Here is a 21,040-nt window from a genome sequence, read left to right on the forward strand (position 1 = left end):
CAATACATACATGTGCAGAATTTGTTGAGATGGAATTTCTACATTTTTGATATGTATCATTTCTAAAAGCTTTTATCTGAAATTTTTCATCCAGAGAAAAAATCAATCTGTCTGCACATGCGCCCCATCCCACCCCCCACCCAATTGAATGATATTCTTTCATAATTACACTTACAAATTTTTGACAGCAAAATATATATTTATTTGACTTGTTTTCAATGTATACATGTATTTAAATTGTATCTATTTATTTATCCTTTATCATTTTAGGAAACTCATTCATATTTGTAAAAAATCCATATTATGATTATGTCTTCAATCCCTATAACTGCTATGATACTCATGTTCTAAGTGCTCATTTGGTAAAAAGTCCTGCTGCGGGATCCTGGATTCTGAACGCTCGGGGGAACTCATCACTTTCTGTTCAAATATTCGGATTTACCAGTAAGTTCTATCATATCGGTTTATATGAATAATTCTGACTCTGACAGGTCCCCAACTACTTTGTCTAGTAGAGTCGTTGTCGATAATTGGATAATGTTAAAGTCAGACCAGATTTATTGGATATGTTAAATTGAGGACAAATATGAATCTGGTGTGTTTTTTGGCAGTTCGCGTTCCCAAATGTCTTCTGGGAGCCATGTGACCTCTGTTGAGCCAATCTTTTTGCAGTGAGGGTGGAAAATGTTCTATCCCCTCTGGTGTGAAAGTGAGTTAATCTCTCTCCATTGTGGTTGAGGGTGAAGGCGGTGTATGGAGATATCATCCTCATTGGCGGCTCCTCCATACGGGGTGACAGGGTGCCGCCCCTCCTAATCCATGTGCTGGCCCTTAATTTACATGCAGGCCACCAGAAGCATGAATTCCAATGGTTTTTATTTTTTTTATTTTTTAGAAACACGTGATTAGAGACAGAGGCTTAAATTGGCTTAAAAAAAATAAGCATGGACTCAGGGTGCAGAGCACTGCGCCATAAATTCACCCAGTTATGTGAAAATAGTGAATTAATATTCGCTATTGTCTTCCTAAATCTCCTCCCAGCCAATCAGGAAGCCGGTGTTGAGACCCGATTGGCCAGGAACTCCCTGGCCAATCAGGTCTCAGGACACACTTCCTGCTGGGCTAGGAGGAGAAGAAACTGCCGGCTCTTCCTCCCCCTTCCTCCTAAGGTCCATCCATCTAACACTAGGGAGTCTGGGAGGGTGCTTGCGGTTATCGCTCTCAGGTCACCTGAAACCAGGTGACAGATGCACTCCATAGGAGTCGGAAGTGCACCGCTACGTAGTGGACCTTAGGACTGACTGCTGTGGATTGTACCCAGGGAGATTCAGGACACAGGTCTACAGGATCACTAACACAGATCCCAATGGGAGCTGGAGCATAGATTCCCCAGGGCGTGGAGTCTAAGCGCCAGCGGGTGTTCACCAGAGCCTCCAGTGGTGAGGATGGTCTTCGCAGCAGTCTGGCTCCAAGTCCCGGCCCCTAGGGTCTCACAGCTCACGCTCACAGTAGACTACAGGAGAAGGAAGCAGCAGGCTGGAACGACAAGGATAGTAAGGGGATACGGCAGAGGTCAGGGCAACTAGCAGACAGGAACAAAGGTTCAGGGTCACAGGCAGACAGGGATGGTCAGGGACATGCAAAAGGTCAAGGTCACAAGCAGACAGGAATCGTTGAGAACACGCCAAGGTCGGTAACAGAGTCAAACGTAGAGCACACGGCAAGCAGGAAACAGGAAGCCAAGCACACAGTGAATACACAATGGTTGATCAGCACCGCTGCCTTGCAGTGCACAGGTTAATATAGGGTTCCCTGATAGGGCCTGGGGTGGAGCCATGCTTAAAGGAGAGGTTATAAAAACCACCAGGTGGAAGCGGCTGGCCTCAGAACACGAGGGGAGGTAAGCAAACAGAGGAAGATCACTGCATAACCATGACAATCGCTTCCTTTCTGTCCAACATTTGTCTCCCGCAGGGGGGGGTGCTTGCGGCAATTGCTGCCTTCCTGTACACCGTTTATCTACCGCTGGCGGGCTGCTGTAGTAATTAATCAGTTAATGTGATAAATATGGCGCCAACAGTAAAATATAATATGGTGAAACAAAATTTAACAGCCTTTAAGTGAATAAACCACTTCCAATGTGCAATAATAACAAAAGTAAGGCGCTATTGTGCAAACACCATGCAAAATATCACAGTGCAATGCATATAAATGAGGGCCTGCCTCTTCCTCTGCCTGTCATTTTTTAAATGATCCTGTGACAAAAGTCTCTAGAGAAGTGCAGTATGTATGTGGAAGAAGGTATATAACACCCCACTTCAATCTGTCCTTTTGGGGGGCCACTGGTCTATCACACCAGTTATAATACTTTTTTCTAATTGCGTTTGTCACTCTTTGTAGTATCGCTGCAGAACCGCTCAGCAGGCACAGTGGAAATGCACTATACTATGCTTTCTATATGTGCAAGTATTTTATACGTGTATTACACACCTATATACTGCACACCAAATAGTACACCTATACCAGTCCTTAAAAGGACCTTTGTGGACCTAATAGTAATAGCTAGTGATTAAACTGACTGTCCCTGCTCCAAACAGCAAACTCTATCCCTACACTGAGAAATGACAGCTGCAGAATCGGTCAGCAGTGCAGTGCACTATAATATGCTTTCTATATTTAAAAGAAAGTATATTATAGGTGTATTACAACCCTATATACTGTACACCTATACCAGTCCTTAAAAGGACTTTTGTGGACCTAATAGTAGCTAGCTAGTGATTACAGACTGACTGTCCCTGCTCCACACAGCGTCCTTTCCCTACACTGACAAAAGACAGAATGTAAAATGGCCGCCAGATCAGGTCTATTTATAAGGTAAGAGGTATGTCCAATTGTCCATGTGCTGAAATATCTCAATTGGCTGTCCTGTACCCCATGATGGATGTGTCATGGGTCAAAATTATTCACAATGTAAACGAATATGTCCACCGCGAACAGCACCATAAGTCCGTCAGTTTGGCAAATCGCGAACGAGCAAAGTTTGCCGCGAACCGACCGCCGGGCGAACCGCGAGGCCATCTCTATTTATTATAGCAAAAAGTATCAAATATTGTTTGTTTTTTTTCAAAATCGCCGGTCTTTTTTTGTTTATAGCACAAAAAATAAAAACCGCGGAGATGATCAAACACCACCAAAAGAAAGCTCTATTTGTGGGGAAAAAAGGGACATACATTTTGTTTGAGTATAGTGTTGCACGACCGCACAACTGTCAGTTAAAGCGACCTGTAAGAGATTAAATCAGAGTCAATGGCTTGGTATTTTGGACAGCTAATCTATCCAAGAGAAAGTCCCAAAACATGGCCTGTTGGGGGTACTTGAGGGTTGAGAACCACTGGTCTAGACTGCAGACTTCACATTTAAATTTATCTCAACAGCTTCACTAATGAGGTCCTTTGACAAGAGTCAAAGTCACTGCTCAGGCTCCTACAGCTATAGTTTTTACACCTCAGTTATTGTCAGTTAAAGTCCTCAAACTCCACTCTAACTTATGTAGTGAAAAAAGTCCAGATGGCCGCACTCCAATCAAATCACCTTTATTGATCCTTATGTTTAAATGACAGTCCATACAGCAAAAATGGGGGGTAAGAACACAGCACATAGTACAGAATCACGTAGAATGGAATGTGAGCAATGTATGGTTGGCAGAGTATAAATGAGAGCTTTAAAATTATACTTGTCACTAAATGCCACTTTATTTAGATATGATGATTTGTTAATTGCAAGAAACAAAATCTAATAATCCTATTCTTTTTTTTTTTTTGTAGGGTTGGACAAATCAGGTAAGCCCAGTGTGTATTGTGTAATAGTTTTGTGCTTTCCTTATTTGTAAATATTAGAGTTCTATTATTTATTATTCTATTATCTTCCTGTTATGTGTAGAGATCACCGGTTTATAGACGATATACAATACGGTCCCCACCCCCAAGATACACAGAATAAAACTGCTTTTACCTTAGTTTCTTTTCTACAAATGATACGTTTTTCAGGTTTGGATGTTTCCTGTAGACCCTGAAAGACTACTCCGGCTGCGCGCGCGTGCTGATTGGCCACAGGGGAGCCAATCAGCAGGTCCGGAGGACACAATGTCCAAACGGAACCCGCCGATTATTCCCCAGGGAGGTAGAACAAGGGAGACCGCATGGACACAGTCATCTTGTACAAGTTCCTCATAATCAGGAGGAACACAGATCTTACTTTTGTCATTACAGTACCCAACCTATTAGAATATGCTTGTTCAGACATCAGTCCACTGTATGTTTCTATTTCATAGGCACCCGCCTACCCAAGAAAACATTTGTTTCTTTTTTTAGGGAATTGTTCAGATTCTGACTGCCACCCAAATGCCACTTGTTCGGAGTTTGGAGGATACGGGGAGTGCACGTGTAAAGAGGGATTTGCTGGAGATGGAACATTGTGTAATGATATAGATGAATGTGCGGGCTATTACACCAACAATTGTAATAATTATGGTGGTAATCCCTGTGTGAACACGATCGGATCTTACACATGTGTTTGTAGAACTGGATATAAATTTAATGCGGAATTTGGCTGTGTTGATATTGATGAGTGTGCGGACAGCTCTCTCAATGACTGTGATCCAGTAGCTATATGCACAAATTATCATGATGGATATTACACCTGTACTTGTCCCTATGGATATTACGGAGATGGAAGACACTGTGAGGTCAATGAATGCCAACAAGGAACACCGTGTGGCTCAACCAAACACTGCATTAAGTACATTGGATCATATTCCTGTATTGACCCTTGCTCCAACCACACCGTACTTAATGACACCTGGCGCAGTCCTTCAAATACATACAATTATAGTTACTGGGATTACTGGTATTATAACTGGTACCATTGTGACAATGGCCTGTCCGGTTGGTATCGGTTTAAAGGAGAATATGACCAGCAGATCCCCGAACACTGCATACCACAACATAGCTGTGGGACTTATATCCCAATCTGGATGAACGGCTCCCACCCTACAGTCAGTGACGGCATTGTGAATCGTACAGCTTGTTCCAACTACTATGACGGATGTTGTACATATCCTTATAATATTTCTGTGAAAATGTGTCCGGGAGGATTTTATGTGTATAAGCTACAGAGTACACCAAGCTGCAACTTTGCCTATTGTACAGGTAAGAATTTACACAAAGCATAATTCAGTATGTTGTCTTAATTTATAAAACGATAAACATATATATTATATAATATATACACTATGTGTGTATATATATATATATATATATATATATATATATATATATATATATATATATATATATATATACACACTATATTACCAAAAGTATTGGGATGCCTGCCTTTACACAAACATGAACTTTAATGATATCCCAGTCTTAGTCCGTAGCGTTCAATATTGAGTTGGCCCACCCTTAACAGCTTCAACTCTTCTGGGAAGGACTGTCAGCAAGGTTTAGGAGGGTGTCTATGAGGATGTTTGACAGTTCTTCTTCCAGAAGCACATTTGTGAGGTCAGGCACTGATGTTGAGCGAGAAGGCCTGGCTCGAAGTCTAAGCTCTAAAAGTGTTCTATAAGGTTAAGGTCAGGAATCTATGCAGGCCAGTCAAGTTCCTCCACCCCAAACTCGCTCATCGATGTCTTTATGGACCTTGCTTTGTGCATTTGTGTGCAGGCATGTTGGAACAGGAAGGGGCCGTCCCCCAAACTGTTCCCACAAAGTTGGAAGCATGAAATTGTCCAAAATGTCTTGGTATGCTGACTCCTTAAGAGCTCCTTTCACTGGAACTAAGGGGCCAAGCCCAACCCCAACCCCTGAAAAACAACCCCTCACCATAATCCCCCCTCCACCAAATGGTTTGGACCAGTGCACAAAGTGAGGTCCATAAAGACATTAGGGAGCGAGTTTGGGGTGGAGGAACTTGACTAGCCTGCACAGAGTCCTGACCTAAACCTCGTAGAACACCTTTGGGATGAATTAGAGTGGAGACTGCGAGCCAGGCCTTCTCCTGCAACATCAGTGCCTGACCTCACAAATGCTCTTCTGGAAGAATGGTCAAACATTCCCATAGACGCACTCCTAAACCTTGTGGACGGCCTTCCTAGAAGAGTTGAAGCTGTTATAGCTGTAAAGAGGGGGCCAAGTCAATATTGAACCCTACGGACTAAGACTGGGATGCCATTAAAGTTCATGTGTGTGTGTGTAAAGGCAGGAGTCCCAATACTTTTGGTAGTATAGTGTGTGTGTGTGTGTGTGTGTGTGTGTTTATATATATATATGTATATATGTGTGTGTATATATATATATATATATATATATATGTGTGTGTATGTGTATATATATATATATATATATATATATATATATATATATATATATATATATACACATTTTTATGTGTTGTCTTTTCTTTCAAGTTATAAAACATTCTTTGTGTTCCTTCTCCTCTAGAATCTAGATATACCTGCTCAGGGGTGGACTGCGCTCCGGATGAGGAATGTAGAATTGTGGGCGCAGTTCCTGGTTGTTATTGCAAATATGGGATACAACTAGGAAATCTAGCAGGTAGGTTATAAAACATTTAGTTATTTTTTAGGAAACTATACAGGAGTTCTAATAATGTTTCTAAGAGGTAAATTTATGAAGCATTCACTAGGAAATTTGCCCACAGTCATTGTGGCCATTTTTCCTTTGTGGTTGTCTTTTGCATTCTTATGGCACGTCACTCACCCTACGTCATTAGTACAGTAAGTTGCCAAAGCAATTTTTAAGGAACCAGAGGGTGTGAAGTCCAAAATGTTTTTTTTTTTCAAAAAGACAGCAAGGCAATGTGCTTTGGTGTCATGCTGCACCCTCTTCTTCAGTACTAGAGATGGCCTTGCGGTTCACGATTCGCCAAACTGCCGGACTTATGGCACTGTTCGTGACGGACATATTAGTTTACATTGTGAAGAATTTTGACCCATGACACATCCATCATGGGGTACAGGACAGCCAATTGAGACATTTCACAACATGGACAATTGGACATTCCCCCTAACTTATGAATAGACCTGATCTGGCGGCCATTTTACATTCTGTCTTTTGTCAGTGTAGGGAAAGGACACTGTGTGCAGCAGGGACAGTCAGTCTGTAATCACTAGCTATTACTATTATAAAATATCCACCAGTTTTCTTTAGCCTGGCCCCCAGAGCACATTTTGGTTTATTGTTCTTTTAAATTAAGCTATTTTGATTCTAGTTTCTATGGTGTGGGGTTTCCTTCCACCTTTTGGTTCCTAGATTTGTTCCAAGGAGTCTATGCAGGCCATTTTTTTGAAAAAGCCTATTTGGGGTCATTACATATTTTTACCCATTTGGGACTCATCACAAATCCAATGCCTTTCATCCAAGCCCTTTCCGAATATTTGAAGACAACAGACAAAACTGCTAGCCGGAGCCCTCCATGCTCTGCTGGAGATAATACGAATAAAAAAAATAGTTTAAACTATTTTATTAATATATTTATTTTTAACCTCTTCACGCCGAGTGCCTGCAAATATGCTGCTTCTCAGCCTTGGTGCAGAGTGGCTGCATATTTGCATTCAATAGTGCCGATAGAGCTGTGCAGAGAGCGTGCGCCCTGCGCGCTCCTGGCACAGTATACAGGTGGCTAACTGAAAGCTCATATTCGCTGCTTGCAATCGGGAGCGTTCCAATCATGTGACAGCCAATAATGATGGTCACATGACCATATGCTCCACCCCACCTCCAGGCATGCTAACCCTAAAGGGTTGGCAGGCAGTGGTATCACTAGGGTTTAGTGTCACCTGGTGTGGTAAAACATGGTGTCACGCCCCCAACAGAACAAGCAGTAGGGCTCTGAGCATGTTAGAACATTGCCCGCCTCCTCGCGCCCCCCCCCCCCCCCAGCCTGCCACAGTGCTAATTGATTGTGTTGCCCAGGGCATTTTTCTCAGAGAAAAGGTACAGGAACTCAACCACGCCTCACACATTTCCCTGAAGTAGAGGGGTGGGAGATTGAGAGAGGCACAGCAACTGGGTGTGGGAGGGTCCTAAAGGTTCATTAAATATCAGGAGGGTGCTACATACAGAGTGCAGAGTTCAGGTGAGTGCAGAGTTCAGGTGGGTGTAGGGTGCAGATTTCCAGTGGATGCAGGGTGAAGAGTTCCGGTGGGTGCAGAGTGCAGAGTTCCGGTGGGTGCAGGGTGCAGAGTTCAGGTGGGTGCAGGGTGCAGAGTTCAGGTGGGTGCAGGGTGAAGAGTTCCGGTGGGTGCAGGGTGCTGAGTTCCGGTGGGTGCAGAGTTCCGGTGGGTCTAGAGTTCCGGTGGGTCTAGAGTTCCGGTGGGTCTAGAGTTCCGGTGGGTCTAGAGTTCCGGTGGGTCTAGAGTTCCGGTGGGTGCAGAGTTCCGGTGGGTGCAGGGTGCAGAGTTCCGGTGGGTGCAGGGTGCAGAGTTCCGGTGGGTGCAGGGTGCAGAGTCCCGGTGGGTACAGGGTGCAGAGTTCCGGTGGGTACAGGGTGCAGAGTTCCGGTGGGTACAGGGTGCAGAGTTTAGGTGGGTACAGGGTGCAGAGTTTAGGTGGGTGCAGGGTTCAGAGTGTAGGTGGGTGCAGGGTTCAGAGTTTAGGTGGGTGCAGGGTTCAGAGTTTAGGTGGATGCAGGGTTCAGAGTTTAGGTGGATGCAGGGTTCAGAGTTTAGGTGGATGCAGGGTTCAGAGTTTAGGTGGATGCAGGGTTCAGAGTTCCGGTGGGTGCAGGGTGCAGAGTTTAGGTGGGTGCAGGGTGCATAGTTTAGGTGGGTGCAGGGTGCATAGTTTAGGTGGGTGCAGGGTGCATAGTTTAGGTTGGTGCTGGGTGCAGAGTTACGGTGGGTGCAGAGTTCCGGTGGGTGCAGGGTGCAGAGTTCCGGTGGGTGCAGAGTTTAGGTGGGTGCAGGGTTCAGAGTTTAGGCGGGTGCAGAGTTTAGGTGGGTACAGGAAGCAGAGTCCCACCCCCAAATTGCCATCCTTGTCTTCCCCCTCCCAGCACAGACACCCATCCCCCTTCCTGTACATTTAGCACACTTTAACCTCAGATACATTGCGGCTCAATGCAGTGAGTGGGATGCCCCTCCTCTCAGGCCCCTCCTCCTGACCTGTCATAAGACATGTCAGAGCCGAGGAGGAACCGCCTAGCAAAAACTACCCCTCCCCGGCTCTAGAGTTACAGGTGGCGGCAACTGATGCTGCGGGCGGGTGCCGAGAAACGGTACATGGCCAGCATCAGTACCCCAGCTTCTCCTGGGGGTTCAGGGCAGCAGCAGGTGTCACTTCTAAATCCATAAGCCTGTTTTCTGTGTTTAGAAGTGGCAGTATTGAGCGGAAAGCACAGGGCAGTGCCGGAGATGGGGGAACTCTCTCCCACCATGTTCCAGCTGGAAAAAGCCCTGGTGGCTTCTATTTTTTTTTGTCAAAGCTTAATTGAACATGCTGAAGTTAGAAGATGATTGGCTACCACGCACAGCTGCACCAAAGGGTATTTTTTTTTTTGGAAAATTCTTTTTTATTCAATTTTTTAAGCATACAAATAACAAAAGGCCACTCTTGCTGCCGTCACCCACCGGCTATAACACAGTTGCCGGTGGACATTTACATACAAAACAAAAAAACAAAAATCAAGCGTGGAGTTAAGCCCCCCTCCCTCCCCCAAAACAATAGAACTTTTGCCTAGATATATACCATTCAAGTTGGCCTCCAAATGGAGGAAGGCACCAGGTGACACCGCACGCGCGTTGTCCGACATTTTGGGCCGTGATGCTAAATACAGTCCAAGAATTTTATATGAAGAAATAACTCGTCCCACTAAAAAAGTGCAGTACCATTTTACAAAGGGTCTTTTTTAAACAAATACACACCCAACCCTCTGTTCACGCCTTTACTAAATGTGGTCACCATAATTAGGCAATCCTTTGTGAAGGATGAGTAAGATTGATTTTATTTTCATTCTAATGGTGAATTATATATAGATCTTTATATAATATATATATAAAATATCAATATGATCCTTCCTTCTACTTTATGTAGGTGACCTTACCCCACAAGTCACCTGTGGCCTGGGGAATATAGAAGTGCGGTTCAGCAAATGTCTCGTGGAGAAGTGGGGATATAACACCTCATCCATCCATCTGAAAGATAATTCTTGCAGAGGAGTCACTGAAAGAGGAGATAAAAGTTACATCACTTTCATCACACGGCCAGCAAATGGCAGTTGTGGGGGATCCATCGGGGTACGTAGACGACTATTACCATGTTATCTCATTTTATATTCATGATATGTTTGCATTACCATTTCTCCCTATTTGTTTAATCCAAGGTTCCTCACTCCCCCCCCCCCCCCATCACAATTGAACGGGCATAAACAAACTGTGAATGAAAACGTGATCATTACCATATCCTAAAGCCCCATACACACTATCAGATTATCTGCTGAGTTTTTCCTTCAGATTTACCAAAACCATGTAGTGCAAGGGCCTGCCTGATTGCATACACATTGAAACTCCTAAGGTTTGTCCTCATATTATATGGTTTTGGTAAATCTGAAGGAAAAGCTCAGCAGAAAATCTGATAGTGTGTATGGGGCTTTACATCACCCTCTCTAAGGGCTCGTGCACAGTGCAGCTCAAACAAAAAAAAGCTGCTTTTGCAAGAATTTGAGCTTTTATTTCTCTGCCTAAGATTTTTGAAGAAGATTGTGTTTTTTTTTTTTGCTCTTTTGCATGTTTTTATTGAGCTTATTTGAACTTTTTTTTAAGATTTCTTTGAGCATAGGCTTTTTCTTTTTTTTTCACAAAGCCTTCCCTCTTTTTTTTGTGTGTGTGTTTTTGAGCTTTTTTGTTTATTTTTGGGCAATAGGCATCTTTTCTTCTTGATGGCTCCTCCCAAAAACGAGTTTGGTGTTTTTTCTCTGCCTGTAAACTCCGGGCAAAGCCATAGTGTATATGGGTAAAATGGATTGCGCTAACTACCACCACAACTCAATAAATATCACTTTCACAGGGTCCTTATAAAAACCAAAAGTGGCGTGCATAAATGAATACTCCTATAAGCTCCTCGCTCCACCCTTAATGAAGGCATATATATTCTATATTGCTATATAAAGTGCAATTCGTTATTGTAAACAATACCAAAAAAAAAATATAGAAGGAAAAAGAGAGCAGAAAAAAATGTATATAGACAGAAAAAGTAATTAATTCCAGTGAGTGATCACTTCAGTGCCAATGAATTCCTCCTATATAAAGTGCTTCTTTTATCCACCAAACCAGTGACTTCACCACCACCTGCTGCAATGGCCACTCACCATATAAATCTGTATATGCGCCTTTAGTTCATTTAGGATAACCACTCCGTTAAAGATTTCACCAACAGCCTTTTCAAGCAGTATGTAAGAGCCTCTCGCGCTAATTGTTTCTCATAAAGATATATAAATAGCCATCATAGTGTAGTATGTAATCAAAAATGTTTAGTTTAAAAGGTAAAAAAGCAAAGTTTAAACTCTCACATGTGCCTGTGCCTATGCCGGCACCAAGCATATCCAGCCGTGTACCTGGGGATGGGGTTCAGGTCTATTACCCTATCACTCCTATCCCCTCCAAATAGCGGCGTGCGTCCCACAACCTCAGAGTGCTTTCCAAGCCTTGTTTTTTGTTATACCGGAAGTGACGAAACAGAGTTCCCAGCAGTCTCTACGCGTTTCGCTAATGGTCTTGGGTCATCAGGAAGCCGTAGTGTGCCTAAACGCATTGGCTAAAATGAAGGGAAATTTCCAGGCAGAAAAAAAAAAAAAGCCTGTAGGAGCCGCTTCTTTGAGCTTCATTGACATGCAGTGTGCATGAGCCCTTAGTGTATTCAATGAGTTGAGTTCAATACACAGTGCCTTGCAAAAGTATTCACTCCCCCCCTCCTTAGCTTTTTACCTATTTTGTTCCATTACAACCTTTAGTTCAATGGTTTTTTTAAATCTGAATTCTATGTGATGGATCAGAACACAATAGTCTAAGTTGGTGAAGTAAAATTAGAAAAATATATACATAAAAAACAATTTTTCAAAAATAAAAAACTGATAATTGTCATATTGTCATCAATTGTGCGTATGTATTCACCCCCCTTTGTTATGAAGCCCATAAAAATCTCTGCTGCCACCAATTACCTTCAGAAGTCACATAATTGGTGAAATGATGTGTGCAATCTAAGTGTCACATGATCTGTCATTACATATACACACCTTTTTGAAAGGCCCCAGAGGCGGCAACACCTAAGCAAGAGGCACCACTAACCAAACACGGCCATGAAGACCAAGGAGCTCTCCAAAGAAGTAAGGGACAATTTTGTTGAGAAGTACAAGTCAGGGTTAGGTTATAAAAAAATATCCAAATCTTTGCTGATACCTAGGAGCTCCATCAAATCTATCATAACCAAATAGAAAGAACATGGCACAACAGCAAACCTGCCAAGAGACGGCCGCACACCAAAACTCACGGAGCGGGCAAGGGGGGCATTAATCAGAGAGGAGCACAGAGACCTAAGGGAACCCTGCAGAGTTCCACAGTAGAGACTTGAGTATCTGTACATAGGAGGACAATAAGCCGTACGCTCCATAGAGTTGGGCTTTATGGCAGAGTGGCCAGAAGAAAGACATTACTTTCAGCAAAAACAAAATGGCGCATTTTGAGTTTGGGAAAAGGCATGTGGGAGACTCCCAAAATGTATGGAGGAAGGTGATCTGCTCTGATGTATGGAGGAAGGTGATCTGGTCTGATGAGAATAAAATTTTACTTTTTGGCCATCAAAGAAAATGCTATGTCTGGCTCAAACCCAACACATCACATCACCCAAAGAACACCATCCCCACTGTGAAACATGGTGGTGGCAGCATCATGCTGTGGAGATGTTTTTCAGCAGTCGGGACTGGGAAACTGGTCAGAGTTGAGGGAAAGATGGATGGTGATAAATACAGGGATATTCTTTAGCAAAATCTGTAGCACTCTGTGTGATTTGAGGCTAGGATGGAGGTTCACCTTCCAGCAGGACAATGACCCCAAACACACTGCTAAAGCAACACTTGGGTGGTTTAAGGGGAAATATGGAAATGTGTTGGAATGGCCTAGTCAAAGCCCAGACCTCAATCCAATAGAAAATCTGTGGTCAGACTTAAAGATTGCTCTTCACAAGCGCAAACCATCCAACTTGAAGGAGCTGGAGCAGTTTTGCAAGGAGGAGAAATGGGCAAAAATCCCAGTGGAAAGATGTGGCAAGACTCATAGAGACTTATCCAAAGTGACTTGGAGCTGTGATAGCCACAAAAGGGGGCTCTACAAAGTATTGACTTTAGGGGGGTGAATAGTTCTGCACATTGACTTTTTCTGTTATTTTGTCCTATTTGTTGTTTGCTTCACAATAAAAAATAAAAAGCATCTTCAAAGGCATGTTCTGTAAATGAACCGCTTCCCGACCGTCTCACGCAGATATACTGTGGCAGAAGGGCATGTACAGGCAGAATTATGTACCTGTACTTTGCCCTTGAAGAGGCATCTTGCCGGCGTGCAAGCGCCGCCGGCAGCTCCATGAGCATGATCGCGGGTCCAGCGATCGTCTCACGGAGAGGAAGAACGGGGAGATGCTGATGTAAATGAGCATTTCCCTATTCTGCTTAGTGACAGGACACTGATCACAGCTCCCTGTGATTGGGAGCAGTGACCAGTGTCATGTCACACACAGCCCCTCCCCCTCCCACAGTTAGAATCACTCCCTAGGACACACTTAACCCCTACAGCGCCACCTAGTGGTTAACCCCTTCACTGCCAGTCACATTTATTTAAAAATATTTTTTCAAAAGACTTTGGGGGTTATTTACAAAAGGCAAATCCACGTTGCACTACAAGGGCAAACTACAAGTGCAAAGTGCACTTGAAATTCCACTGAAAGGGCGCTTGGAAGTACAGTCGCTTTTTGGCAGGGGTGAAATATCAGGGGTCTAAACAGGGGGAATATATGCCACACGGGGTAACCTATGATACTGACTAATTATGATGCCTCGCTTTGACTATAATATCAGCTCACACCAAGCGGTGGGCTGCAGTAGAAATAAGCCAGATACATGACTGCATGCAGAAAGTCAAATTTACTTAGAAGGAAAAAAAATTAAAATATATATATATTTTCCTGGAATTGTTTTTTTTTTTTTAATTTTTACTGTACTTGTTTTTTTTTTTTTTGCAGAAAGATGGAACTAAGATCACATATACAAATACTGTATACCTTTCATCACAATCTGACGGAGTGATTATAAGAGACGAGATCCCCATTGACTTTCATTGCTCTTATCCATCAGACATGGAGATCAACCTTCTAACCGCTGTCAGCACCTACGTAGTGTGAGTCGCTTTTCCTTGGTACCTTTCCTAGATACAGGTGTGGTGGTGAATGAGATAAAATTGTGCTCAGATCTTGTGACAGTCCAGTTGGTGTCCAGTCCTGATCCAGGCGTAGAGCTAAAGGAGCTGAGATCGCACTCAGATGTTGTAACCAAACCAACTGGTGTCCAGTCCTGTAGAAATGCAATTCCTATGTTTATATAGCACCAACATACTCCACAGTGATGTATACATCAGGCTCCGCTTTATACACTAGGATTACAGTCACCCTACCAGTCACACAGGCAGATATATACTGAATCTAGGGGGTGATGTGATACAATTCAAACTAATATGTTATTGAACATTGAAAATCAGCTACAGGGAAGTGGTCCTGTAATATTAGTAGATATAAACTCAATTTTTTCAGTGCCCTTGGTTTGTCTACAAACTGCCCTAGGCGGGGGGGGGGGGGTGGCTGCAGACGTAGAATGAGCTGTAAATTCCTGACGATATAAAGTTTAGGCCGCACACACACACAATGACTAAAGCCGCGTACACACGGGCGGACTGTCTGGCCAACTTAGTCCGTCGAAACACATTTCAGCGGACAGTCCGCTCGTGTGTGGGCTTCAGCGGACTTTTTCAGCGTGCAGTCTGGCGGACTAAGTATTTCGGAATTTCCGTAATATTGTCCGTCGTACTTTGGTTTCAGCGGACAATCCGCTCGTGAGTAGGCTAGTTCGACGGACTAAGTATGGCACATGCTCAGAAAGGATTTACACGGCGAAAGGTTGCATTGCTGTGTATTGGACTTCCTATTTCTAGTCCCGTCGTACGTGCTGTACACGTCATCGCGCAAACTTTCGACGGACTGTTTGTGCATCCGTGTGTGGTCAAGTCCGTTCATTCGAAAGTAGGACGGACTGTCCGTCAGATTGTCTGACGGACTAAGTTGGCCATACAGTCCGCCCGTGTGTACGCGGCTTTATATTCAATTCTCCATGTGATTTTTGTCCTCCCAAGTCAGTGGTGCCTCCCGGAGACCAGGCTAAGGTCTGCCATTGCTGGGCTCCCCATAACCAGAGCTGTGAACAAATCTCTGTTACTATCCAGGCCGGCCAGAACACAATGACAGCTGAGACCTGTACCTTAATTTTGCTAATGTGACCTCCTCTAGTATCGAATGAAACTAAAATGTAAAAGAAGACACCACGGTTACATCCCAGTAAAGAAGACTAAAATGGACTCCCAAGTACTCATGATAGTAGTCATAACATACCATCACCTCAGGGATTAAATAGTAATTAACCATATAGTAGGCTTGTGCAATTCGTTTCGTAACGAATCGAAATCTGGCCGAATTTTGCATCTTTCGGACATTCGGATGCATCCGAATGTCCGAATAAAAAAAGAACAAATTACAACGAATACGAAAGAAATATAACGAATGAATTCGACATGATTCTAAATGATTTAAACCGCATTCGAAATGATTTCAACATGATTCGACATTATTTCGGTGCTAGAAACTCCAAATCTGGATATGTTGTAGTGCTAGTACTATTGTGTTTGCATACCAAATTTGGGGTTTCTAGCTATAAGTGACCCCGAGATATGTGGCCCCAAAATCGGGTCGCAAAATGTTATTAGTTATTAGAGCAGAGAATGACATTTTGCGACCCGATTTTGGGGCCACGTATCTCGGGGTCACTTTTAGCTAGAAACCCCAAATTTGGTATGCAAACACAATAGTACTAGCACTACAACATATCCAGATTTGGAGTTTCTAGCACCAAGTGACCCCGAGACACATGGCCCTAAAGTCGGGTCACAAAATATTTTAGAATGTGGTTGAAATAATGTCGAATCATGTTGAAATCATTTCGAATCCAGCAGAAATATTTTCGAATTTGGTTGAAATATTTTCGAATGTGGCCGATTTTTCGAATTCGATAGAAAACTAAACAAAATCCAAAAACGAATTTAAGGAACTTAACGAATATAACTAAACGAAATTAATGAGATAACGAATTAAAACGAAACAAAACTAAACAAATTTTTTCCTTTTGCACATGTCTACCATATAGGTGCCTTCCTCTGAATTGAGTTAAGCATACAAAAAAGGAGGGGAAAAAAAGAGGGTTTGCCAAATAATTATTCAAGAAGGAACTATCGGTGTTCAAGAATAAAAAAAATACTTTATGGAAAAATCTGCATAATGACAATTTATAAATATATAAAGAAACCAAACCTCCATCACATACATCTAAAATTAGACAGTGTTCTAAGGACACAGGTGGTGAAGTTGAATAATAACATATTGAACCAGGCAGGACTTCAGTGATGCAGGTTTTCTTTATTTGACTCGAGGAGACAAGTTATAACAAAGGAACAGATATTTGCCTATTGGTTCTCACCGCCATTACCCATGCAATTGGGCTGCATATATACAGTAGCAGTGAGCCTGATAGACACCTATCTGGACTTGTCTATCTAACAATTGTAAAACTTGCATTTATATACCTTTTACAAGCCTTATCTTAGCCATCTCTACTAGATATGATTGGTTGCTAAGATCTACCTCAATGTAACTAACCATAAATCTGACACCTGTTCTACAACCAGACAAACGTATTCACTCCCAGAATTCCAGTATGATCATTGAAGTGATTTATAACTGTTTTTGTCCAATTAAAAACACCCGTATAGAGACAGTATGACACCCAGCTGTGTTAAATCAAACCCTCCTCGTCCTGATAAGAATTAACTAACTTCAAGGATAACAGATTTATGACTTTGGGAAAATGAACTTTCAAAACCCCATCAAATGTGTGTTATGTCGTATTGTCTTTCACTATACAATCCTATGTGTATGTGTATATATATATATATATATATATATATATATATATATATATATATATATATATATAGTTTCACAAAAAAGTACTGTATCACTTACTAGCTATATATATATATATATATATATATATATATATATATATATATATATATATATATATATTTTAGACATGTGCAATTGGTTTAGTAAAAAACGAAAATTCGTATGAATTTCTGAAAATTCGTACATTCGTACGAATCTGATATACTAATTTTTATGCAAACGAATTCCGAAATTTCTTTTACAAGTTTCCAGATCCAAACTCATAATGAAAATTCATAATTAACGAAAAGTTAAGGAACCTAAAAGTTAAAAACCCAGAAAGTCAGCACAGCACGGGGATGGTGGGAGCCCCTCATAATGATAAATTCATCATAACGAAAAATTTGTAATTGTTACAAAAAGTTAATGAACCTAAAAGTTAAAACCCAGGAAGTCAGCACAGGGATGGTGGGAACCCTATTGGGAATTTCTATGCTTACGAATTTCATATGAAATACGAAATTTTGTTAACGAATTTTGGAACTTCAGATCCAAATTAACAGACATGACTGATGTTTTGTTCACCAATCAGAGGAAGTCAGCACAGCACAGGGATGATGGGAACCCCTCATAATGATAAATTCATCATAGCAAACTTTCGTTATTTTTACGAAAAGTTAACAAAACTAAAGGTTAAAAACCCAGGAAGTCAGCACAGCACAGGGATGGTGGGAGTCCCTCAAAATGATAAATTCATCATAACAAACTTTCGTTATTTTAACAAAAAGTCAACGTAACTAAAGTTTAAAAACCCAGGGAGTCAGCACAGCACAGGGATGGTGGGAATCCCTCATAATAGACACAGCGGGTGTACACTCAGACCCAGGAACTCAGCACAGGGATGGTGGGAACCCTATGGGAATTTCTATGCTTACGAATTTCAAACAAAATAGGAAATTTCATTAACCAATTTTGGATCCAAATTAACAGAAACATGACTGGTGTATTTTTTTCACCAATCAGAGGAAGTCAGCACAGCACCGGGATAGTGGGAACCTCTCATAATGATAAATTCATCATTATGAACTTTCGTTATTTTTAGTAAAGTTAACGAAACGAAAGGTTAAAAACCCAGGAAGTCAGCACAGCACAGGGATGGTGGGAACCCCTCATAATGATAAATTCATCATAACTAACTTTTGTTATTTAACGAAAAGTTTACGAACCTAGCGAAAATTCGTATTTCATACAAAACAGAAATGAATTTCGTACGCGGATTACAAAATACGATTTTTTTTTTCATACGGAACGAAACGAAGCAAATTTTTTGAAGGCGCCCATGTCTAATATATGTATACAAAGCCAATTACTTTATTCAATATTGTCTTATTATTAATATATACATACATATCAGTGTTTTCTTATTCAATGTATTTTAACAGTTTTAATGAGGGCACAAGCAGATCTTTGTTTGACTCTGTCAGACTTAATTAATGTACTGTACATTACTTTCCCATATTCCACATAATTATTTCTAAACCACCTGTATAAGATGTTCTTATCTTATCAGGCTGTATTCAACTGCTGTCAAAATTTCTCTCTTCTTCTTAGTGAATTTAAAAACTATGAAGTATCCTAATGAATTTTCACCCAGTAAACTATCTTCTAAAAAATATCAGAAAGAAACAGAGAGGTCATCTAAAGTTCAACATTTAAAAATGAAGACTTTCTATATCTATGGAAAAACATAAAATATATATTGATTAATATGAAATTCTACTACAGTGGCCACAACAAACAGACATACAGGCCTCTCTGATATCAAGCACAGCTGAGTCTCTGTATTGGATCCTGATTCCGAACACAATTTGGGGATAAGCATGAAAGGAGCAGGACCATACACACAGTAGTCCTAGCAAGGTGTAGGAGTAGGGAAGGGCTATCTCTACGGGTCGAACTTGAGTTCGACTCGAACATTGGCTGTTCGCCCATTCAGTGAACCACAAACAATTTGGGGCGTACGCAGTAAATTCGAAAAGCCGTGGAACACCCTTTAAAAGTCTATAAGGGAAATCAAAAGTGCTAATTTTAAAGGTCAATATGCAAGTTATTGTCATAAAAAGTGTTTGGGGACCTGGGTCCTGCCCCAGGGGACATGTATCAATGCAAAAAAAAAAGTTTTAAAAACTGAAGTTTTTTTGGGAGCACTGATTTTAATAATGTTTAAAGTGAAACAATAAAAGTGAAATATTCCTTTAAATTTCATACCTGGGGGGTGTTTATAATATGCCTGTAAAGTGGCGCATGTTTCCCGTATTTATAACAGTCCGAGAGCAAAATGATATTTCTAAAGGAAAAAAAATCATTTAAAAGTGCTAGTGCTAGTGGCGACTTTTAATGGATTGTTGGTCCCGACAATACACATAAAAGTAATTGAAAGTCATTGAAAAATAAAAAATAAATGCATTGGGGTCCCCCAAAATTCCATTACCAGGCCCTTCAGGTCTGGTATCGATATTAAGGGGAACTCTGCACCAAAGTAAAAAAATGGCATGGGGTTCCCCCCAAAAATCCATGCCAGGCCCTTCAGGTCTGGCATGGATTTTAAGGGGAACTCTGCACGAATTTAAAAAAAAATGGCGTGGGGTTCCCCCAAAAATCCATACCAGGCCCTTGTCCAACCACACAACCTGGCAGGCCACAGGAAAAGAGGGGGGAGGCGCTCCCTCCTGAACCGTACCAGGCCACATGCCCTCAACATGGGGAGGATGCCCCCATGTTGATGGGGACAAGGGAATCATCCCCACAACTCTTGCCCGGTGGTTGTGGGGGTCTGCAGGCGCGGGGCTTATCGGAATCTAGAAGCCCCCTTTAATAAAGGGGACACCCAGATCCCGCCCCCCCCCCCATGTAAATTACCATTTCACAAAAATAAAGCGTCTAAATGTTAAAAACCACAGGAGACAGCTTGGGACAAGTCCTTTATTTAAAATAAAAAAATAAAAAAGAGATTCCAGCGATGTAATCCAATTCTCGATCTCCAGCGATGGATGATCTCTAGCGAGGAACACACACAGGATCCTGCCTCCATGGGAGGCACCCAGCCAATGACGCAGCACTAGCATGACAGGTCTTATGTAGCTGAGGGTGGGGCCACCCATCACGTGATCCTGTCCCCCTCTGACAAGGGGAAATTCCGGGGATTACCAGTGACATGTATGGATGACCCTGCCCCCCTCTGATGCAACACAGGATTCCCGTTGCATCAGAGAGGGGCAGGAGCAGATTCTGTTTGCCACAAACAGATACAAAACCTACATGGCAGATATTTAATATCCCAGGACTCCCTACAGGGAGTTGAGGTGACCTTTCTCAACTTCTACACCCTGAATACAGCTAACCTCCCATTTCTGTCCCATCTCCTTCAGCTTCTGGAATCCCATGTACAATTTTACTCTGCGGTGATGCATCCCACTCTGGACAACTCTTCAGGTGCCCATCGCCCATCTGCCTCTGAATCCATTTGCTACCTTAAATTCTTTACGCAAGCAGGCCTTGTCAAAGCCGGCCATGAATTGCATCCAATGAAGCAAGATTACACATTTTCTTTCCTCTTCACACAACCTTCTTACTCGCATTGACCATGCATGGCTCCATAAGTCCCTTGTTCCAAAACTACACCAAATGACCATCCACACAATTCCCTGGGCCAA

The 21,040-nt window shown here is 42.2% G+C and overlaps 1 protein-coding gene across 3 annotated transcripts in view; it reads left to right on the forward strand.

Annotated features, from left to right (window-relative positions):
- The window catches only part of LOC144000355 (uromodulin-like), a 58,602-nt gene that overhangs the window by 20,697 nt on the left and 16,865 nt on the right, over positions 1 to 21,040 (forward strand). For all 3 annotated transcript variants that reach the window (XM_077494147.1, XM_077494146.1, XM_077494145.1), the window contains 6 exons: positions 271 to 444; positions 3,825 to 3,839; positions 4,371 to 5,207; positions 6,504 to 6,617; positions 10,116 to 10,318; positions 14,307 to 14,461. In XM_077494147.1, coding sequence (XP_077350273.1) covers positions 271 to 444; positions 3,825 to 3,839; positions 4,371 to 5,207; positions 6,504 to 6,617; positions 10,116 to 10,318; positions 14,307 to 14,461 — 1,498 coding nt within the window. The remainder of the gene's footprint in view (positions 1 to 270; positions 445 to 3,824; positions 3,840 to 4,370; positions 5,208 to 6,503; positions 6,618 to 10,115; positions 10,319 to 14,306; positions 14,462 to 21,040) is intronic.

The sequence above is a fragment of the Lithobates pipiens genome, unplaced genomic scaffold (assembly GCF_037356315.1).
Source record: "Lithobates pipiens isolate NorthernLeopardFrog02 unplaced genomic scaffold, aLitPip1_a1.2 Scaffold_22, whole genome shotgun sequence".
Lineage (NCBI taxonomy): Eukaryota > Metazoa > Chordata > Amphibia > Anura > Ranidae > Lithobates > Lithobates pipiens.